The 20,857-nt window shown below is 34.7% G+C and overlaps 1 protein-coding gene across 13 annotated transcripts in view; it reads right to left on the bottom strand.

Annotated features, from left to right (window-relative positions):
- Window positions 1-1,054: 1,054 nt before the first annotated feature.
- Window positions 1,055-20,857, bottom strand: part of LOC134347838 (sodium/myo-inositol cotransporter-like) — a 38,545-nt gene continuing 18,742 nt past the window's right edge. For 2 of the 13 annotated variants that reach the window (XM_063050314.1, XM_063050312.1), the window contains exon 2: window positions 1,055-20,335. In XM_063050314.1, the coding sequence (XP_062906384.1) occupies window positions 14,021-16,168 (2,148 nt within the window). In that variant the 5' untranslated portion in view covers window positions 16,169-20,335 and the 3' untranslated portion in view covers window positions 1,055-14,020. The remainder of the gene's footprint in view (window positions 20,336-20,857) is intronic. The other 11 variants (XM_063050318.1, XM_063050316.1, XR_010018283.1 and 8 more) reach the window with 11 other exon arrangements.

Here is a 20,857-nt window from a genome sequence, read left to right as displayed (position 1 = left end):
ACAGCAGAGCTTTAAACTTTTTGTTACCAATTCAAATGTACCTTAAAAAATTACCTTTAAATCAAAGCGAATACCACATTTAGAATGAAGTCATAAAGTTGTCTTTTGCAACTGATTCAACTTGTTAACATTGCTAACAATGGAAACATGTTTGTGGAATGTTTTGAGCCAGTTTCAAGCTTATAACCCTAAAATTCCAATTAAGAGATTATAGATTGTTAATAGTATTTCCCCCTCCCCCCCCAGTGTGTTCAACCACTTCATACTGGAATGCATTACAATATAATCAAATCTCCAAGGTTAATTAAGAAGTGGTCTGAATTGAGATTTTACGTGAGTGTTTGGGCATGTGTGGAGAAAATACAGAAGAGCAAAATGTGACACTTCTGTTACCATTCACTAACTTAAAATTTTGAATATAATTTTGAATATAGTTTTAGAAATGTAGAAATGCTTGCAAATGATCATGCAACATTGAAACTGATTTGCCTTATCCATCACACAAAATCCTCATACTCACAAGGAATTACTTGCAAAAGGTGTCATATGGGAGAATTAATATTTAAACAAAGAGTTATTCAATGTTGAGGTATGAAGAATTTTTTCTAAACTGTGGTGATATACAAGGCATATCAGTTTCAAACATTTCTACTGTCATAAAACTATTGAATGTCCAAACTTATGTCTAAATATAATGCACTTTATCTTGGCAGCAGGAGTTTGAATCTCCAACTATAATGATAACAGGCTCCACTTAGCCCCATAGCTAATGCAAAAAGTGGAATATAGCTAGGGTCAACACAAAAATAGTGTATGCAATCTATGACTCAATTTCATATTGCCATTTATCGACAATATGGTATAAACGTTGTCTCTAATCCAAAGGATGTTTGTACTATACCATGTGGACAGAAAAATAAACAGGTAGATGGGGACTCAATGCACCTGCTAAACACCAAGTTGACATATTTGGACATAATTTTGAATAATGTAAAATTTCATGGCCACTAGGCTGGGGCAAGGAGGATAATCTACCTTAGATGGGCTTTTCAAATTGTTTTATAAACCATATTCACTTTATTCCATTCAATTCCTGGATGCCAGATGCTTCAAATGGGAACCTTCAGACTGTGTACACATTCTCTTTTTAAAAGATGGATCTTGACAAATGATTCTGAAATTTAAAAAACACAGAAGGTCAAGAGATTGAAAAATGACAGTACATCATGCATTTTTCTGATCCATCTCTGTGCTTAATCTAATCTCTTAAATACAACAGCACAGAAGTGACCTTATTGCTTTTGCAAACAGTATTACATACCAGAACCAAATTTCATACTTCACATGAGTCAAGCAACGTTAATATATAAAGGAAAATTAAGAATTAGGGTAAAGACATTGACAACACTTAATGTAATTGAGACAGAACCCTGATTCGAGTAGCCAAGAGGCAACTATGAATAATTTTCACAAAAGAATCTTGTGTGAATATTCTCCACTTCAATGACCACCAGTGTGAAATTAATCAAAAAATATTCTGCCTTCACAGAACAGCAGGATACATAAAAGTATTATAAAATACATCAATTGGTACATACATTTTTACAATACACATAAAATTCAGAGTACACAACATACTATTTTCTTAAAAGATTTTTAGAAAACTACTGAACAGAAATAAACATTTCATTAAAAGTTTTGTACAGTAATCAGCTTAATTAACACTCCATGTTCCAATACAAAAAAAACTTTTTTTTTCCGTTAAGGGCCCAATTTTTCTTGCAGATTCATTTTCTTGTGCCTATGTATAGACTTAATTTATCCTTTGGTGTCCAGAATACCATGAATCAAATGAAAATTCAATCAATCACCCAATCATAATTACATTTCTCCATTGCCAGACTGCTTACTGTTTTGTAGAAGGCACAGGGAAAAGGCCTCAACATTGTAGTCACAACTGAGGTAGTACATGAGGATGCCACATATAGCAAACAAGATGACCAAGCAGTCAGTCTGTTTGAGTGGCGATGGAATATGTAGTTCTTAATGATAAGTAGTTGTGATATCAGCATCTCATAGGAGAAAGATGCCTCTTAATATCAAATTGAAGTGTTGCAAAAATTATCTACTAGAGTAAGGCCCAAGCATTTGTTTCAGAGTGAAGAATAATACCAGCCAAGCCAAACTGAAAATCATGATAAATTTGAAGATATTGTGTCCTAAGAATCGGACTAGGATCTCTGGTTCACAAGGAAGAACTTTGGGTGGAGCTGGGATTGAGGGGAGAAAAACAAATTAAGCCCAGAATTAAAAATCCACTTTCATTTTGCTTTCTATGGTGTTTTTTAACAGTTGAAAGAACTCATGCAGATGAGTAGCTTTCAATGCAGCCTCATGTGAAAATTCTCCCAGTGATAATTAAAAGCACTTCCAGTCTGGTCAATGGTTTTGCCGAATGTACTTATCCCCATTGAGCACAAACAGAAAAATTGAACCCTTAAAGTATGAAACTGAAACAAATATACTAACAAAGACCAAAAAAAACAATTTGTCCATTCCTCCCAACAGGCCACAAACAATTTTCAGTCACAAATGAATGCAATTTATCTGTTTATGTAAACAGTTCCTGACTCAAGATTTTGGTGTATCAAAACTCTAGAAGTAGAGCCCCAATTGAGTTGTCTGCTTTTCTATGATTTCAATAGATCTCAAGCCATATTTTGGAATACTAGGTTAAAACAGATTATCATTTATCTAAGCACGAATCCCTTTGGACCAATTGTTCACACCAGGCTTAAAAAAAACTATCAGGTTATCTGAACCTGCCCCACACATTAATTAATCAATGCTGCAAGGACGTACTGCTCAGGTTTTCTGAAATGTTCAACTTAGAATAGTAAGACTTGAATCATAACAACCCAAGAAGGTGAGCAAAGTGTAGTGCAGTTGATGGCTACTAGGACCTATATGCAATCAGTTACAAGGGGTGTTGATTCCATTTAATCAACAAGCCTTGCATTCACCTCATATTGAACAGTCAGGTTAAGCCAGCAAATGACAAAATACAGAAAATTTAAAGAAAGTACCCCCAACAATAGTAAATGTAATAACTAGTCTTTGATTTTTTTCAGGATTTGAGAGAACTAATCGATATCAACTCAAAAGTCTTTCCTCCAATTTAAATTAATTGATTCCTCCATTACACCCAGGGCAACCCGCCAACAAATTCTTTCCAATACATCAAAATCCACTTCAAAGTGTACGGAACAGCACAGAATATTACATACATAGTTTTCATACCTTACCAATATGATGTGAAGTTTTTTGTCATAATCAAATACTTTCAAATGCATCCTCATTGTTAACAGCTTCACATTCCCTGGATATTTATGCTGATGATCAACTGCATCAAAAGTTTTTCCCCACCATTTATAATGCCCCCTATCATGTTTTGGAATGATGTAAATAACATTAAAAGCACAACAATTTTCTGCAGAATTCCAAAACTTAAGAGCCCGTTTTTACAGAGCCGTATTCATTTATCAGTATTCAATCCCTCATGCACATTTATCCTTAAAAGTATCAAATGCAGAATTTATCAATGCCTTTGATTAATAAATCTTATTCAAGGTACTGGAACTTTTCTATTTTATTCATCATCTGCTCTAACTACACCCTCTAATTACATGCTCAAAATCATTTCCCGTTTATACAACAGATACTATATAACTCATTTCTCCCATATTGCACAATAGATCATGAATTTGGATTTGCAATATTCAATCCTGATTTTAGAATTATTACCTATCACTTCTTGATCACTGTAGCTATACCTAATTTATGCTCCTTATGTTTAACAACTTTCATCAATACTGTAATGATCCACCTATCCAGACTTCTTACTCCTTCAATATATATTTTAGCTCTTTTAGACTAACTGACATAGCCCTTCGCAACACACATAATATGCTGGAGGAACTCAACAGGTCATGCAGCAGCTAATGAAAGGGATAAAATGTCAATGTATTGGGCTGGGTCCTTTAACCTTGGCCTGAAAATTCAACTCTTTATCTCTCTCCAAAGATGCTGGCTGACCTGCTGAGTTCCTTCAGCATTTTGTGTGTTTTGCTCTGGATTTCCAGCATCTGCAGAATCTCTTGTGCTTATGACATAGTCCTTAAGTTGGCAAATGTCAAGTCCTGAATACTTCAAGTATTCTAAATATTTCTGCAGATACTTCATTATGTTTGCAATTTTATCAGGACCCAAAGGCAACCAATCAATAGCTACTTAATTTTACCATATTTTCTCATACCTTCATTTCTCTGCCAAATTTTCCCCTCCATGCTTTCAAAGGGATTAATTAATTCTAAATGGTGCTATCATTCTCTAAGTTAGATCTATTACTAAACTATCTCAATTAATGTCTGTTATTCAAGAATCAATATTTTCGGTGGGCTTCAGTAAACTACCTCACCAATACAAGATGTCGCAGCCAATTTGTCATTCAAAATCTAATTCTGCATTTCCAGAACAGATTATTGAATGGTATTGAAGATAATGAACACTACGCCACTATACTTAACCTGGGCCATTTAGAACAATTAAAGTGCTCCAGCAATTCCTCCAGTTGTAATTATCTAAATGAGCATGTCAAGGAATGAATAGAACTTAAACATGGATACAGCAATAACAACGATTCATCCTTTCCCTTACCACGCATCCACCACCCAATCGGACAAAAATCAAATGCAAGACATATACATGCATCAACCCACCCAACCAGTCAGGCTGCAAGTCACGATTGATAGATCTGCCAAAGAAATTTGAGAATGTCTGACCTTTGTGTTATTGTTGTTCCTTTTGTGCATCAACGCACCATATATAGTCTGCTCCTAAATCAGCTCGATTATGCAAACCTGTAGAATATACGCAAGAACTGATCCCCACATACTGTAAACTGAAGCATAACTGTTAACATAATGACCAATTGATAAAAACAAACCAGCTCAGTTTCAATAGGAAGCACCTGTAATTGCTACTCTATCCAACTGTCATTCTTTTGACTAACTCACTTGTTTTATTACTGTATTCTCAATAACTGTTGCACAGCAACATACTTGTCACATAACTGTTTCTGAAAGTTAAAGGCTTTTATAAATTTTAAAATTAATTCCACAAAATGCAATTCCAGTAACTGATTTGGTACCATATATCTTTGTCTTCCACATGCAAGTATTAAATAGTATTTAAGAATAAGCATAATAAACTAACATTAAAAAGCAATAAATGCCCAATCTGAAATTTATCGTCTTCTAAAAATATATGCAGAGTTGAACAAATTAAATTTGGTATAATTTTATGTTTAAGAGTCAAGAGAACCTCTATATCGAATAAACTACATTACCTACCTCCACAGAGGCAGCGCAAAACGAAAGCAGCAATTTTTCACAGGAAAGTGTAGCCATAACACAAATGGTCCAATGTGCTGCTGTTCATTAATCAGATGTCAGAATGAGCGAATAATGGAGAAGTTACAGCTAAATATCTATTCACATTGGTTTGTTCAGTAATAGAATGCTAGATTCTCCACAATCCTATAAAGTACTTTGAGCAAAGTGGATCAAATAGAAAATTTATATTTTAAAAAAGGTGCAGTTGGAATAATAGCCAGATTGTCATAAATACAGAAGTTAAGAGGGTTAATGGCAGAGCTCCTTGGAGTCCAATGGTAAGAGAATAGTTGTTTTAGCGCATAGAATAGTAGTTAGGGACTGATACTTATCTATACTGGTTTTAATCCCAGGTGAAATGTTTAAAAACATATGCAAAAAAGCCAAGGATGTTGCAAACACTACCAGTTCCTAAACTGTGCAGGTCTTTGTTTTTCCAGGAACACTTGGTTCCATGCACTTTTGTTTTAAAATACAGAAAATTAATTTCCATAATGGAAATTGCACTTAGTTGTTTTGCTTCAGTGGTTTATGATTGGTTTGTGTTTTTTGGTCTTAAAAGATTTTAATGAGTAGCTTGATTTCAAAGCACTTCCTGGTATGGCTTCAGAGTCTCCACATATATTTGCCCTGAAAGTAAAAGAGATACCATTGTACTATGAACAATTATCAAAACAATTTTGAAGGGAACATTAAAAGTGCTCAGCCAATCAATATCACTCTGGCCTAGATAAATTTAAGTACCAAAGACACTCCAAACCAGTTAAAGCCAGATGATTTAAGTGTCAGTCAACAAGCACACACCAATCACTAATTGTATACCCAAATTACCAATATAAGCCGTTGCTCATGTGAATAATAGATTCTCACTGATAGAAGGCAATGCCGTCATTGGCTAAATACTCAAATAAAATAGAAATTTCTTGGCCTGACTTTTACTTCCTCAATCTGGAGTTAAAAGGAATGCAAAACTATCTAGATTTATGCAGTTAAATTTAAAGAGGGGATATAAGGAGCTTTCTACTAACACCCATCTCTTATCTACAGTATGTTGGAATAACATAGCTCAGGATCAATACTGCTCTTTTCCCAGTAAAATGCTTGAATGAGTCAGGCGCAAATCAGTAAGGAAAATTTAAAATTTTACCTACAAGAATACAGAGCACTTGCAGATTCACAGTGAACCTTTCTTCAAAGAAGGTTTAACTGGTTGTGGAATGCCAAAATATGTAGTTCATGCAAATAATTTCCAGAACTTGACAACCATGGCTTCTTTGTGCACTTTCCTGAATAAAAGATCTCCAATTGTATCCACAAAATAGTCCCCTACCCTTAAGCTCTATACAAATTACAGCAGAAATACTATTTCTTATGCAGTTAATATACTAGTATGAAAGCCTCATCTTCAAACCATCTAAATTTAGAAATACAGTTTTCTATAGTTACAGAATTTGGAGGTTTAGAGATGAAAAGGATTATGCTCAAACTTTTTGTTTGACACATGGCAAACTTTAAACTCCAAAAGGAAAGCACACAAATCTGCAAAATATTTTTACCCTAAAATTCCTAAAACAGTAAAGCTAAAAATCTAATATAGCACAGCATGGGAGATTAATCTGGATAAAATTTAATGGGTTTTTAACAAATTAAACACATTTTTAAAAAAAGCTGGATGGAGGGTAGGTTTTCGTGCATTATCTGTTACCAAACCCAGACCTTCCAACTACTCCTTACTTCTGAATGCCTAGTTAAATTTAATGCAAACAGACGTCTCTTTGTAGGGCTCGCTGTAACAAACTTTGTTAATGTTAGGCCTTCATTGATCATGTTCCCTTAAGGTTAAAGAAATATAAACTAAACAAAACCCTGAAGATTTCAGAAACAATCTCAATTATGTACCAAATGAATCTTCAGCATTTATGCAAAGCGATATCCTATCCAATTTTCAAGCAAAGTATTTCTCCATTTTTATTGATAAATCTGCCATTGAATCAATAATTTGTATATTTATTAAGAATAATTAGAGCAACAAATAATCAAAATATTAGAATTTTATTGAAAATTTTTAAGCTATTTTATGGATTCATGAAGAAGTGATAAGCCAAGTGATGTGATAAGAAGTGTAGCACTTAATAGATCTTTCAGCAGCAATGTGCAGAATGTTCAAATAAATTTTTACTCATAAATTTTAGAAATTTTGGGCTTATAGACTATAATTAAATGTAATACAATTGAAATAGATAGGAATGATTTTTTAAAAAAAAATAAGCACCAGTTTCCAACCAAACCTTCCTATTTGATAGTATTTCGCAAGTTTGTTAGAGCGAGGTTAGTATTTGTGTGAATGTGAATGATTTGTCAAAAACTAAGGCAAAATAAGCAAGGCTCTGAAGTAGCCCCATCACACGTTCACAAAATAGATTGGAAGGTCTGCAAGTGTAGGTTTGAATCCAGCAAAAACCAACAAAACAGGGCAATGCAATCTATTAAAATTTTCATTTTTTTCTTAAGCCAAATGTTTTGAGCATAGAGCACCAATATAAAAAGAAAGAAATCTCTGAGCATAGGAACAACTGTAACCAAGAAATATTAATTAAACACAAACTTTACTCTCTTACAAATCAGCTACAACAAATCTTGTATCGGGCACTTATTCATGTGGGAAACAACCTACGATATACAACACACTGCTTTATCTTAATCTTGAGCAGGACAGTGGAATGCCATTGGTGCAGCTTTAAGAAATTCACATTTCCTACACTTTAATTTTAAGGGGGGGGGAAATCAGAAGTTCATGGGAAATATGTTCCCATGCTCATTATAAGATCTGCTTCATAAAAATCAGAGGTGCTCTGTCTTACCTTACCTGAGACCAATGCATTCAATATCCATCTGGTAAGAAATGCATCTCACCAAAATTCCATCTCTGATAGTCATGCTTCAAGTTGAAGTGCATTCCGCAAGACAAGCCAAACAGGCTAAGAATTGCCTGAAAAAATCATTATTTTGGACTTGCCACATTAAGCCTTTGAAGACTTTGTTTTATAAAATTTGTATTTTTCCTCAAATGCTCAAGTTTACCCAATAAGGAATTTAGGATCAAGATCCTGAAGCACTCAGAGAAAGGTAGTATTACCAATGCAACAATGAATACAACTGACATGCAAGTACACACCTGGATCATGTCAAAACTGGAATAGAACCTGTATGGATGGAAAAAATAGTACACTATCACTGTGCCATATTGCACTGTAGACTTAACCTGAAAGCTGTTACTATATGGGAACTTCTGATGCAAGGAACCAAGAGGCTGTCAATTTGACATGAACACAAATTAAAAATTTCCCTTTAAAGACCTGTTTTGCATTAAATTCAACAAGGTCATAATAATCAAATAATCAAGTATCCAGGTCAATGCAGGAGTGTATCCATTAACCTTAACACATTTCCAGTCAAATGGAGCAGCTAGTTCAATCACTGAATTGTGCCAAATTAATCAACCTTAGTGGTAATGCTACTAGAAGTACTTTTTATAAACCAACTAGCTAACTGCCAAAACTATGACGCCGATACAATAGAATGCAGGAATTAGAAAAGTAATTGGTGAAGGCTTGCCTCTTATTAGGATATCTCAAAAACAACGATGCATATAGCTTTTAATTTGGATCCAAACAAGTTGGGTGATATACAATATACCACAGTAGAATATTTGTTATAGTACCCCTAAAACAGCCTTTCTTTCTTCAGACACCTAATGGAGACTTTGGAACAGGATTGCAAAAAGCATTTTCTTGTGACTTAAACTGACTAACTGACCTATCACTGACAAGCATTAGAAAGGGATCATCTCTCGGGGCCTATTGTCAGCTTTTTCTATACCCAATGATATTAGCATGGCAGAAATCTCTTTGCAACTGAGCCACCAAAAGGAAAGCGTATGCCTAGTCACAAGTCATCTCCAAAACAGCCACACACAAAGGGTACAAACTTATTCACAAGCTCAGCAGGTGAAAGATAATGCCATCCAAATACCAAGAAATTAAAATCAACAAATCAGTCAGCTAGCTCATACATTCCAGCGACTCAGGCAACAACTCTAGATAAAAGGATTACATAGCATAATGAATAACAGCAAAATATAGCACTATGGGTTTCATTTAAAATTCAGGTGGTATTAATCTTGCACATGCAATCTGTAACAACCAGAATGCTCGAGATTACTTCTTAGGCTATAATGCAAATAATCTGAGGGATTCATACGCTTGAAGTATATCCATTGTAGCTACACTGATCTAAATTGGATGGCAGGCAACTGCAATGCACCTTGACAACAGTTTGATTGTTCCTGTTTTCTAGGAAGCACCTTCAGTCTTTTGTTTCAAGGATTAAGTACTGATACATTCAAATACTCAATGTACTTACATGATGTAGCGGTGCTGGTGATAAACTGTCAAAACTATGGAGAATTCAATAACACAAACGCTGCTTTTAACTACGAAAGTACAAATAACAAAAATGATGGAACTAGTATGCATTCTAAATTCTTAAAATAATGATGGTCAGATATTTCTGCATTGCAAATTGGACAAAAGTGCATGTTCTGGAAAATATTGCATCCATGACATTTAAAGAATCTGTTTTAAAGCATTTTAATTGTCAATGGATGCAAGTTTTTGGTCAAGTTGTGATATTTGACGTACAAAAGATGTAGCCAGCACCAGCACAATCCTTTGGGCCAAATGTGAGTGCAAGTATCTTGATTTGTATGTTCAGTAACAATACAAGACTTTGCACATGGATGGCAGAACCTTCTCTTATATGAAAGGATTCTGAATTGCTAAGCTTAAGACTGTTACTTCTTTTCTCTGAGTTGAGATACAGGAAAATTATCAGTGGGAAATGTTTTGTCCTCAATGGCTAGAGAAATTGGGACAGGGATGGGTACAGTGAAGATGAGGAGGTCTACTGGTTCCACAGAGTCGAGATACAAAACAATTTGTAATATCAGAAACAAACTTTAAAAAAAAATCACAATCAAGTATTTTACAAAATCTAATAAAACCACTAGGCTCGTCAAATCCAAGATTTGAGATCGGCTCTATTATTACTTAGTGCAACCACCTCACCCAAACTCCTCTTTAAGAAGCAAACTAACGACACACACGTACAAACATGCACAAACTTTTATCTCCATTAGGTGATTGCCACAAGCTCTGCATGCATTGCCACCAACTAGCTTCCCTGGTCCACCTGTCAACCTACAAATCTATTCTCAAAACTAACACTTGTTAGAAACCATACTAGAACCAAACTCAACAAATTCCTTGAAGCATATGAAATAATCAATACAAAACAGTGAATTATTAAAGTATACCACAAGACTCATTGCTTGAATACAATATTATTACATTATCCACAATACATACAGACTCTGCATGCACTGGTTTGTCAAAAAATTGATGACATTTGACAAAACAGTATCATTAGGTTGGCCAACAAGTCTGAGCAAAAGATTTGGCATGAAACAAGAATACGCTGAGGACCAATCATGGAACGTAGGAGTAAGATTCTGTTGTGAGAACTTAAAAGTCATGTTTGGGTACAATCCTACATGTAGAAAATAACCAAATAATTAGATATGCAATTACTACATATGAAATATACTACATAATCAAAGTAATTTACCCATGAGGTATCAGATCATGTCCTTTAGACAGGCCCTGGCAGATCAGAAGAATAATGTTGTATGCCAGGCCTCTGATAAGGAAGTAATTATTTTAAGAATCATAAGGATCAAAAAAAATCAAAAGTATTGTCATTATAATCTGCCAAAAAATTAGAATTATTAATCTTCATGATAATGTGAGGACTACCTTGGTATTAAAACATATAAATTGAGATTTTTAATTAAAAATATATTTTAATGAAAAATGATTTACAGCTACAACTCAGTGCAAGATTTTTTTTAAGAAAAAGGGCGGGTTCACTATACATGATGCAGTAGTGGAGGTACTATCCAGATGAACAACAACACCCGATGTCTAAAAACATACCTATATTCAGACATGTTCACGTTTTCTTTTACACCACAAAGACATGGTCTCCCAGCTTCTTCCTTGCAATATACTCAACTCGTGATACCCAGTAAGCGTTGAATGAATAGCTCTAATAACGCTGACTCAAAATTTTAGATCCACTGTATTCATTACTTTCTTTCTAGCATTAAGCTAGCAAAGTAAATTTTCCGCCCATTTTCAATCTCATCTTGAAAATATTAAAAATAACCAATCCTTTCCAAGTCTATGACGTCCTCATTTAGCTTGAATGACTGCCACTCATTAAGATAAAACCCAAAATGTACTACATTCAATTTTCAGCATGCAAAATTAATATTTATTCATTCTGCAATTGTGCTACAACAGAAATTGTGCTCAATTTTGTATTCTTATCCCTGCCTCCAATATGTACACCATCTACCTTCTACTAGCAACACCCATCTCATGGAAAATAATATCATTAGACAATGATTGTTCATGCTTTTGAACCTTCTTTTTTAAAAAAACAGATGATAAATAATTTGTCCAAAACTTCCTTTCCATTTTAGTGAAATAATTCAAATTAAGTTTGGACAGATTAGGGTTACAGCTAATACACACACAAAAATCAGCTATCAGAAGCCAAAATTCAATGCAGTTGAATTTTGATATGAATTAATTCTAACACAAGTCTCTGGGTACTTTAGAAGTAGTTAATGTCCCACGGTGCCTCACAAGTAGATGATGTGAACAAATGCTGAGGAAGTAGAGGCAGCACAGAAAACCTGACAAAAGGAATGAATTTTAAGAACATTTTTTTTCAAGAGTAAAAACAGGAAGGTGAAGATACAAAGAAGTTACAGAAAAGCACTCAGAGCAGAAGCAATGGAATCATATGGATAAAATAATTAGATACAAGCATGAGAAGACTGCAGCTTTCAAGGCAACTTATAAAGTTGTAGGATCTTGGAAAGTGAAATAATAATGTTAAGCATTTTCCAGTAAACTAAACTTAATTCGGTGTTCACAGTAAATCAAGGCTTTGGGAAATCAAGGCAGACGAAATTGTAGAACATAATTCCTTGCATTTTTGGACAAGTTTCATATAACTAGAGGCTTGCACATCTATAAGAACAACTTAGTAATGATTGGACCTTATTTACAAAGAGCTTCAGTAGAAATTCAATGTAGCGTAAATAAAGGTTTAAAGCTCTGCCTGGGATCATTTATAATGCAAATTTTACCAAACACCAGGTAATAATTTTACTGTAGACTCTACAGACATTATGGTGAATACATTGCCCAAATAAGATTAAATAAATAATTATCTTACAAGAGCTCTTTGCTCAGCAAAGAGTTAAGGAATTGGTCAGAGTTGGGAATCATTCATTCACTTGTGGAAACTAATCTAAATCTTATATAATGTTGCTAATTAGAGGTACGTACAAGATGGTTTTGATCCAGAGGCAAATCTTTTGACTTTGGGTTGACTTAATTTGGTTTGGTTGGGAAGTATCAAGCAAGAGCAAACAGATGATTCAGTTCTGAATCATGTTCAATTTCATATATAATTCCTGGAGGACAAAGAGGGATAAAGTACCAGAATTATCACACGACATGTTATTCAAGACTTTGGCAAATGCTCTTTTGGTGCTCTCAACCGATGAGAGACAAATTGAAGCAGGAGAACTCGTGAACCAAGGGCGAAGAGCTGGGAGAAGACATGGTCAATGATCCAAGAAGAAAGTTTAGAGACAGGAGTGTAATTAAAGTTAATACTAGAGCAATATCTTTTGTAAGCAATACAATTAGGTGGTTAGGTTAGCATAACCTGATATAAACTTTCAGAAAAGCATCATTGTACTACCTGCAACATGAAGTAGCAAATATTCTGCAAATCTTGTTCGAAGTAAGTTACTTCAGAGCAATTTATCTCATTGCAGATGGTACTCCAATCACCCTCCCAAAATTCCAATTTGACTTCCATGCCACCAAATACTAAACTCTCTTACAAGTCTGTTGCAACTGCGTCTTAACTGTACATTGCCAGCAACAACTCTACTTCCCTATTAGATAACTAAACAATAAGATTTAAAAAAAAAATCAACCTATATGAATAAGTGGATGGTTGGCTTTAATTATCAATAAAGAACTTGCAGGGTTACATGTTTGTTCCACTATACCCAAAATCAATTCAGCTCCATGCCCTTCAAATTCACCCTAGCCTAATATAATACACACATCAATTATGAAGAAACCAACAGGATAATAGATAAATATTTGTTATAAGAATGAAAAATGGGGTTCTACATGCTTATCACACAAGTAGTTAAACCATTTACAAACCACAAACAAAACAAATAATACAATGAACACGAAATATAAATGTGTCTTCACTTAACTAGTGAAAAGAATCCAACTGATACTAAAGACTCATCTTTACTCCTTCGTATATCTTTCCCAAAGTGGACCAAAAGATTACCAACTTAGGGCTGGGAAGATGGAACACAGTACTGATATTAAACTTCCATTTTACAAAGAGAAATAGATAAACATTAATATGCCAAGTGTACACACAAGAAAAAGACCAACATTTAATATCAATTTAATTTTTGGACTCTCTTGCAACATTTGTAAACAAACCATTTCACTTTCTACAGGATCTTTTGCTGTCTTTTTCACATTATAATTCTTGATTCCACAACACTGATCAAAGAATCTCCACCATACATTCCTTTTCATTTCAGGTTCCTTTTTATCCACTTGTCCTACTGGGGACGTTTGGCCATTTGCAAAAGAGTCATTTCTTATCTGACCTTCATTGACACGTGGACTCATAGATTTGGAATCACCATTTCCGGGCATTAAAAGAACTAATTCTATTCGATCAGCTAATGGAGATGAATCTTCGTCTTTGTGTTTAAAATCTAAAATTTCGGCACATCTGTTATCATCACCACATTTTGCCAGGTTTTTGTCTGTTAACTTATCAGATTCTTCTTTATGACCACTTTGAATTATTTCTGTATCTTTTAATGCCCAGAATGTGGTAGTACAAATCAAATCTCTGGGAGGAGGAGGAGTCAGCAGACTCACTATGACTGCTGTAATGATAGTGATCCAAAACAAAGCCGCTGCCAAGTACATATAATGAATGTTTCTGATAAAACTTGGTCTGGTATCAGACTGGTCACATTCTGGCACATGGTATACAAAGGCAAGAATCAACCTCGATATTCCCAAAATTGATGCAACTAACCCCCCACAGAAAGCCCCCTGTTCATTACAGCGTTTCCAGAAAATACCAAGTAGGAACACAGCTGCCACTGGTGGGGTTAGATATCCTGCTACCTCTTGGATATAGAGATACATTTGTCCTCCTTGCATTTCTATAATTATAGGAACCCAGGCAATGCTCGTGCCGACCATGAAGATAACAAATAAACGACCCACTACCATAAGTTCTCGAGAGCTGGCAGCCTTTCGAATGTGCTTGTAGACATCAAGGGTGAATATTGTGCTGGCACTATTAAATATAGAATCCAAATCACTCATTAAAGCTGCTATCATGACTGCCATCATTAAACCACGAAGGCCTACGGGTAAGATTCCCAACACTAGGCGTGGGTACGCAATGTTTGAGCAACCTGCACTGCTGCCACATACTTGCATGCAGTGCTCCGGATTAATGCAAACAACCTCATCAGTAAAGAGAATTCTGGAAATCATCCCTGGAATGACTATGATAAACATGGGCAAGAGTTTCAGAAAACCAGCCATCAGAGTGGCTCCTTTGGCATGCGAGATGTTCTTTGCTGCCAAGACACGCTGCACAATGACTTGATCAGCACACCAATACCAAACAGAGGCAGGTGTTTGACCCAACAGGAAACCAGGCCAAGGAATATCCTCATCAGTTGGTTCACGTAGCATCTTTAGAGAATCCTCTTTAGGGTGGATACGGCAAGTGTTAGTCGAGCTTAGATTGAAAGTAGTAACAATTGCAGTAACATTTGGAGAGGCAAGCATGTATCTTCGTCTCAGTTCATCCAAGCCTCCTACTTTGACCATACCGACAACCATCAATGTTAAAGCTCCACCAATCATAAGAACAGCCTGCAGAACATCGGTGTAGATGACGGCCACAAGTCCTCCTGTGACAGTTAACACTGCAGTTAATCCAATCAAAATGATGATAGAGAGATAAAGGTCCCAGCCCAATGATGCACGGATGAACAGTGCACCAGCATACAGATCAACAGAAAGCTTGGTGAAGATGTACAACAACAAGGACAACAGAGCAAAATAGATTTTTATTCTGTTCCCACCATAACGTTTGGAAAGGTACTGTGGCATGGTATACACACCAGATCTAATGTAGACTGGAATGAAGACCCAACCTAATACCTGTAAAAGTAACATTGCATTGAACTCCCAAGCTCCCACTGCAAATCCACTGGCAGCTCCAGATCCTGCTAAACCAATGAAGTGCTCACTGCCAATATTGCTCACAAACAATGAAGCACCTATAGCTAACCAGGTCATGGAGCGTCCTGCAAGAAAGTATCCGCTCACGGTACTTCTGTTGGACTTCCACATTACAAAAAATCCAATGCACAATACAACAACAAAATAAAGTCCTACAACAGCTAAATCAGCTGTTTCCATAAAGCCGAACATTTTTATTACAATACAGATATAATTCAGTCCACACAAGTTATAATGACAATGAGCAAACCCGTTACTTGACAGCAACAAAAGAAAAAAAAAGGGGAGAAAATGAACAATACAGATTGGCACAATGCTTCGTCCTTTAGCTTCTGCCCTGATCGAAATTATGGGATTCCAGTTGTACAGATATTGGGATGGCAACTATTATTTATCTTGTTAACTTCACTTCTGACTATTTCTCATGCTCGTTATAGTAGCTTTCCACAAGACTGCCAGTGCTTAATTTGTTGGTGTTGAATTTCTTAGCTGACGCTGAGAGCTCTAGTGAGGAATAGAGTTACAGCCCTGTAAGACAGCAAAGACAAAAGATTGTATTAGAATTACACTTTCACCATGTTTATATAAATAAAATTAAAGTGGCTTGCAAAGCAAAATACAAGTGCCCTTCAGCATTTCAAAACACGATATACCAAAATAAAAGATAAAAAATATGCTGTAATGGAAAAGATAAAATTATAAAATAAATATTGAACACTTTAGTTCAGATTTTACATTCACTACTGAAGGGTTCACTTTGCCACTGACTTTGCAGAAAGCTGCCACAAAGATTTAGCCGACTCCATGTCAACTTCTCCTATTCATACGTGGCTCTTAGTCTGGCATTATCCACAAGGATTTGATTTGCACTTATATAGCGAATTCATCAAGCAGGCTGGGCAACCAATTTTCAGATGGTAAACTAGGAAGTAAAACGCAGTGATTATAACATTTCAAAGAATGCTAAAGGGCATGCCCATAGGATTAAGGTCAAAACTAAACTATCAAATAACTGATATTGTGGATTTTTTAAAACATCACTGAATGAAAGAACTGACACTCCATACTTTAGTTCTCAACACTAGTAAAGTTGTTCAGCAGAATTATTATTCATATACTTCTTATTCAACAAGGGTTCAAGGTGCTTATGGTGAAAGCAGCATCAAAAATATTGACATATTAACATAAAACTGGTGATTATAAGCATGTTAAATACATGTCATCTTGTGGGAGAGGAAATAATAGTAACAACTATCACCAATGCCACACCCCCTTGCAAACAGAGCCATCAGTTTTGGTGCAACAGCAACAAATGCTGAGAGTTTTGCTATCATCATAATCAATTTCCAAATCTTAAAATGGAATTAACATAGGCATCAGGCAAGTGGTTTCACGAAGAAAAAAAACAAGTGGCCTATCACTTGCTTAAAGAAACATAATAGTAAGGTGTTATTTTATATGAACATACTACACTGGTTCTATTCAAACAACACATTCAATCTGCAGTTCTAAGTGTTTAACAAAATTTCTTTTAGATTTCTTTTACTAAGTGGAATTATACAATTGGATTTATTAAAACCTTCCAGATAGTATGCATATTGCAGATATGCAGGTTCATACAATCATTACTATAAACAGTAGTTATCATTTTGTTTTATTTTGTGGTTTATGAAACTATAATCCACTGGTTAAAACAAATAAGACATACATTCATATTTGACATAATAACATACAAGTATAGTTTGTATTACCAAACTATTGAATCTCAATCAAGATTTAGGAGCATCAATTTGTTACATTCAAATTCATTAATTTATTGTTCATTGTCATTCTAAAGGCACAGGATGATTCACTACAACACTTACTTGTTTCTCAACATAAAGTGAAATTTTATGATTTCTTAGTAGTCATCATATTAAAATAGGCAAAACTAAAGTTAACAGAACCATTAAAACCAATTTTATTTGTATTTGGTAAAAAGCTCATGGATTCACACTTCAAATACACTGCCTATCAAAATGCACGGCTGCACTAACAAAAAGAAGTTGTGATGACTAGAGTCCAAAAAACCAAACCTGACAACTGTACATTTATTGAAAGATATCAAAACTGAAAAAGAAAAATACAAGAATTAGCACAGCAATGACCGTTTTCCAACTGAACTCAAATGTTAAGTTTAAGTTATTATTTACTATCAATAAATAATTTTTACTAGATTTTGTCAAGGGCCCAGATAGAATTACTTCCTAGAATTACTTAAGATAAAGCTGTGGTACAAAAAAAATTGCCAGAGTTCATCCAAGCATTATTCAGTTAAGCATTCAAATGAATTAAGTATATTTATTTTATCAACTTTTTTCCCCAATTAATTTTTATTCCCAGTAGCTTTCCCTAATGCATTGATATTAACTTCATTTGTTAATTCAAAATATGTTGACAAAAATGGTACTGCACTGCAAATCCTTATTTTAGGGCTACATACATTTGAAAAACTTTTAAAATTGTCTATGCATTATCTCAACACAAGTGTGACACATCTACTGTTTGTAAGTTATTTCCCATATCTTTCTTGGTTAATTCTGTGCTCTTAACAATACAAGGCTGTTATTTTTCCTCCCAATATTTTATATAGCTAGGATCAGCTTTTAAAAACTAAACAGCATCCACATGAAAAGATTTAAATTGTCCAAGATTTAATTAATAAACAACGTAAATTCTCGAGCTGTCATTGTGCAGCTTGAAAACTTAACTTTAGTTCATCAGTTGACACCTCTAGATTATTAGTTAAATAGAAAAAAATGAGAAGATCTTATTGATAGGATTTATTATTTTTGAGAAATTTATTCTGGAATGACTGGAGAATGTGGTACCTCTTCCCCGGAGCAGCAATTAAGGAAAATTAAATTTTCTTGCAAGGAATTTGATGGTAGTAATAAGTATAAACTATCTCCACTAACAGCTGGGCAAGTAAATGGTTGCATAGTTATTGTAATTGGCAACAGCAAGAAAAAGATAAAGGTTTCACAAAGTTATGATTTGGAAAGCACTGCATGAAGAGATGATGGAAGATGATCCTACAATATCTTTTGAGAAAGATTCTGATATACATTTTAAAGCAGAAAACTTGTGAAATGGGAAATAGTAAAAGGATAGATTCTTCAAAGTCCCTGGCATAAAAGAACTGTATGCCCGATTTCTGTATTGCATTTTTTTTTAAAAATTGGCATGAGTTCCTCACAATGTTGAAGAAAAGTTCTATGTTTATCAAACAAATCCAAAATAGAGGGAATAATTTTAGTCAAATTATCCTTTTTTTTTTAGAAAAAAAGGATAAAAAGCAAGAGATCTAATTTTATTTCTATGCTCAAGACTAGTCTTGAGTGCTCCTCTACTCAGAAATGTATTATGGATAGGACTATATGTTTTCATCACTCCCACCCAACACATGTACAAGCTGCTGCCATTCTGAGGGTTTTATTGACAGCTCAACACTGGCTTTCATGCTGTCTGAAATATGTTTCAGAGTCTGCTTTAAGGTTCTATATAGAGAAAATGCATTTGATAAAAATAATTTGAAAGTTTCTACCCACATTTCTCCAAGATGATACAAAATTCCAAAGATTCCAATTTAGACTAGGTTCTGCAATTGCAAAAAGAACGTATTAAGCACCTTACAAATACTAATATCTTTATGACTTTATAAGTAAATAGTGCTCACCTTCTGATGAAATAGCAACATTTGCAAACAGAACTACTATGTCTTAGATGCTGCTGTGCCTAATCTTACTTTTGTAAACATTACAGAGAGAAAAAAAATCACTAAATGGTGCAATTTGTCCATAACATTTCCATGCATCACTTACCAGCCCAAACACCTCGAGAAAGCACAGGTCAACTTTGTTCCCTACTAAAAGGACAGATTCTAGCAATGTCAAGTTTCACAACTTTCATGTTTGCACACATAAGCATTTAAAAAAACTTCCAATATAACAATTTGCACTTAAATGTATTTCATATAGTTTATCTGGACATACAATTAAGCATACAGAATATTGCACAGAAAACTCAGCAGTTAGTAAAAGAATTTTGTTAAGTCACTTACCAATGGAACAGCATTACTGTGACAAATACATATTATTCACTTCTAGAACATCTTCCATTGCTTAACCTAAAAAATTCTCCAGAATACATTTCACAAATGGAAATCAGTACCTCTGTTAAAAAAACACTCACCATCTTAGTAATCAGCAGTTTTGAAAAGTGAGCACTGCAGTTCAGCTACGGAAAATGGGTCAGTCTCAGGATCACAACTTTTTTTTGCAAAGAATGTAGTCAGTTTCAGTCAGTCAGGCACACAACCTAAAGTACAGCATGTAGCACATACTTTTGATTAGAGAGTTTTGAAATAACCAGTCTCTGAATCAATGTTGATACTGTAGCAATTTGAAGCTGAGCTGACTATTTACTGTAACTGAACTTGAACCTTGTAGCATTTTGAATCAACTAGTTCTTGATCTCAAAATTTTAGTATGGCTATAATAAATATGATTCCATATATGATTTGTTCTACAAAAGACTTACCTTCTGCTCACTCTTTTAGTAGAAAAAAGACAACTGCAAACTAAAAACTGGACTTTAAATGAGAAAATACAAAAGCTGAGCAACTGAAGGAGTGCCTATCAAGTATTAGAGAGTGTTGTACATTACCAATTCTGGTAACACACATTTACATTACAGCTGAACAAGGAGTCTGTGGATGCTGTTTACTTGGATTTTCAGAAGGCCTTTGACAAGATGCCGTACATGAGGCTGCTGAACAAGAGTATTACAGGAAAGATACTAGCACGGATAGAAGATTGGCTAACTGGCAAGATGCAAAGA

Source organism: Mobula hypostoma, chromosome 6 (assembly GCF_963921235.1).
Source record: "Mobula hypostoma chromosome 6, sMobHyp1.1, whole genome shotgun sequence".
NCBI lineage: Eukaryota > Metazoa > Chordata > Chondrichthyes > Myliobatiformes > Myliobatidae > Mobula > Mobula hypostoma.
This window is presented reverse-complemented; position numbering and strand designations above follow the sequence as displayed.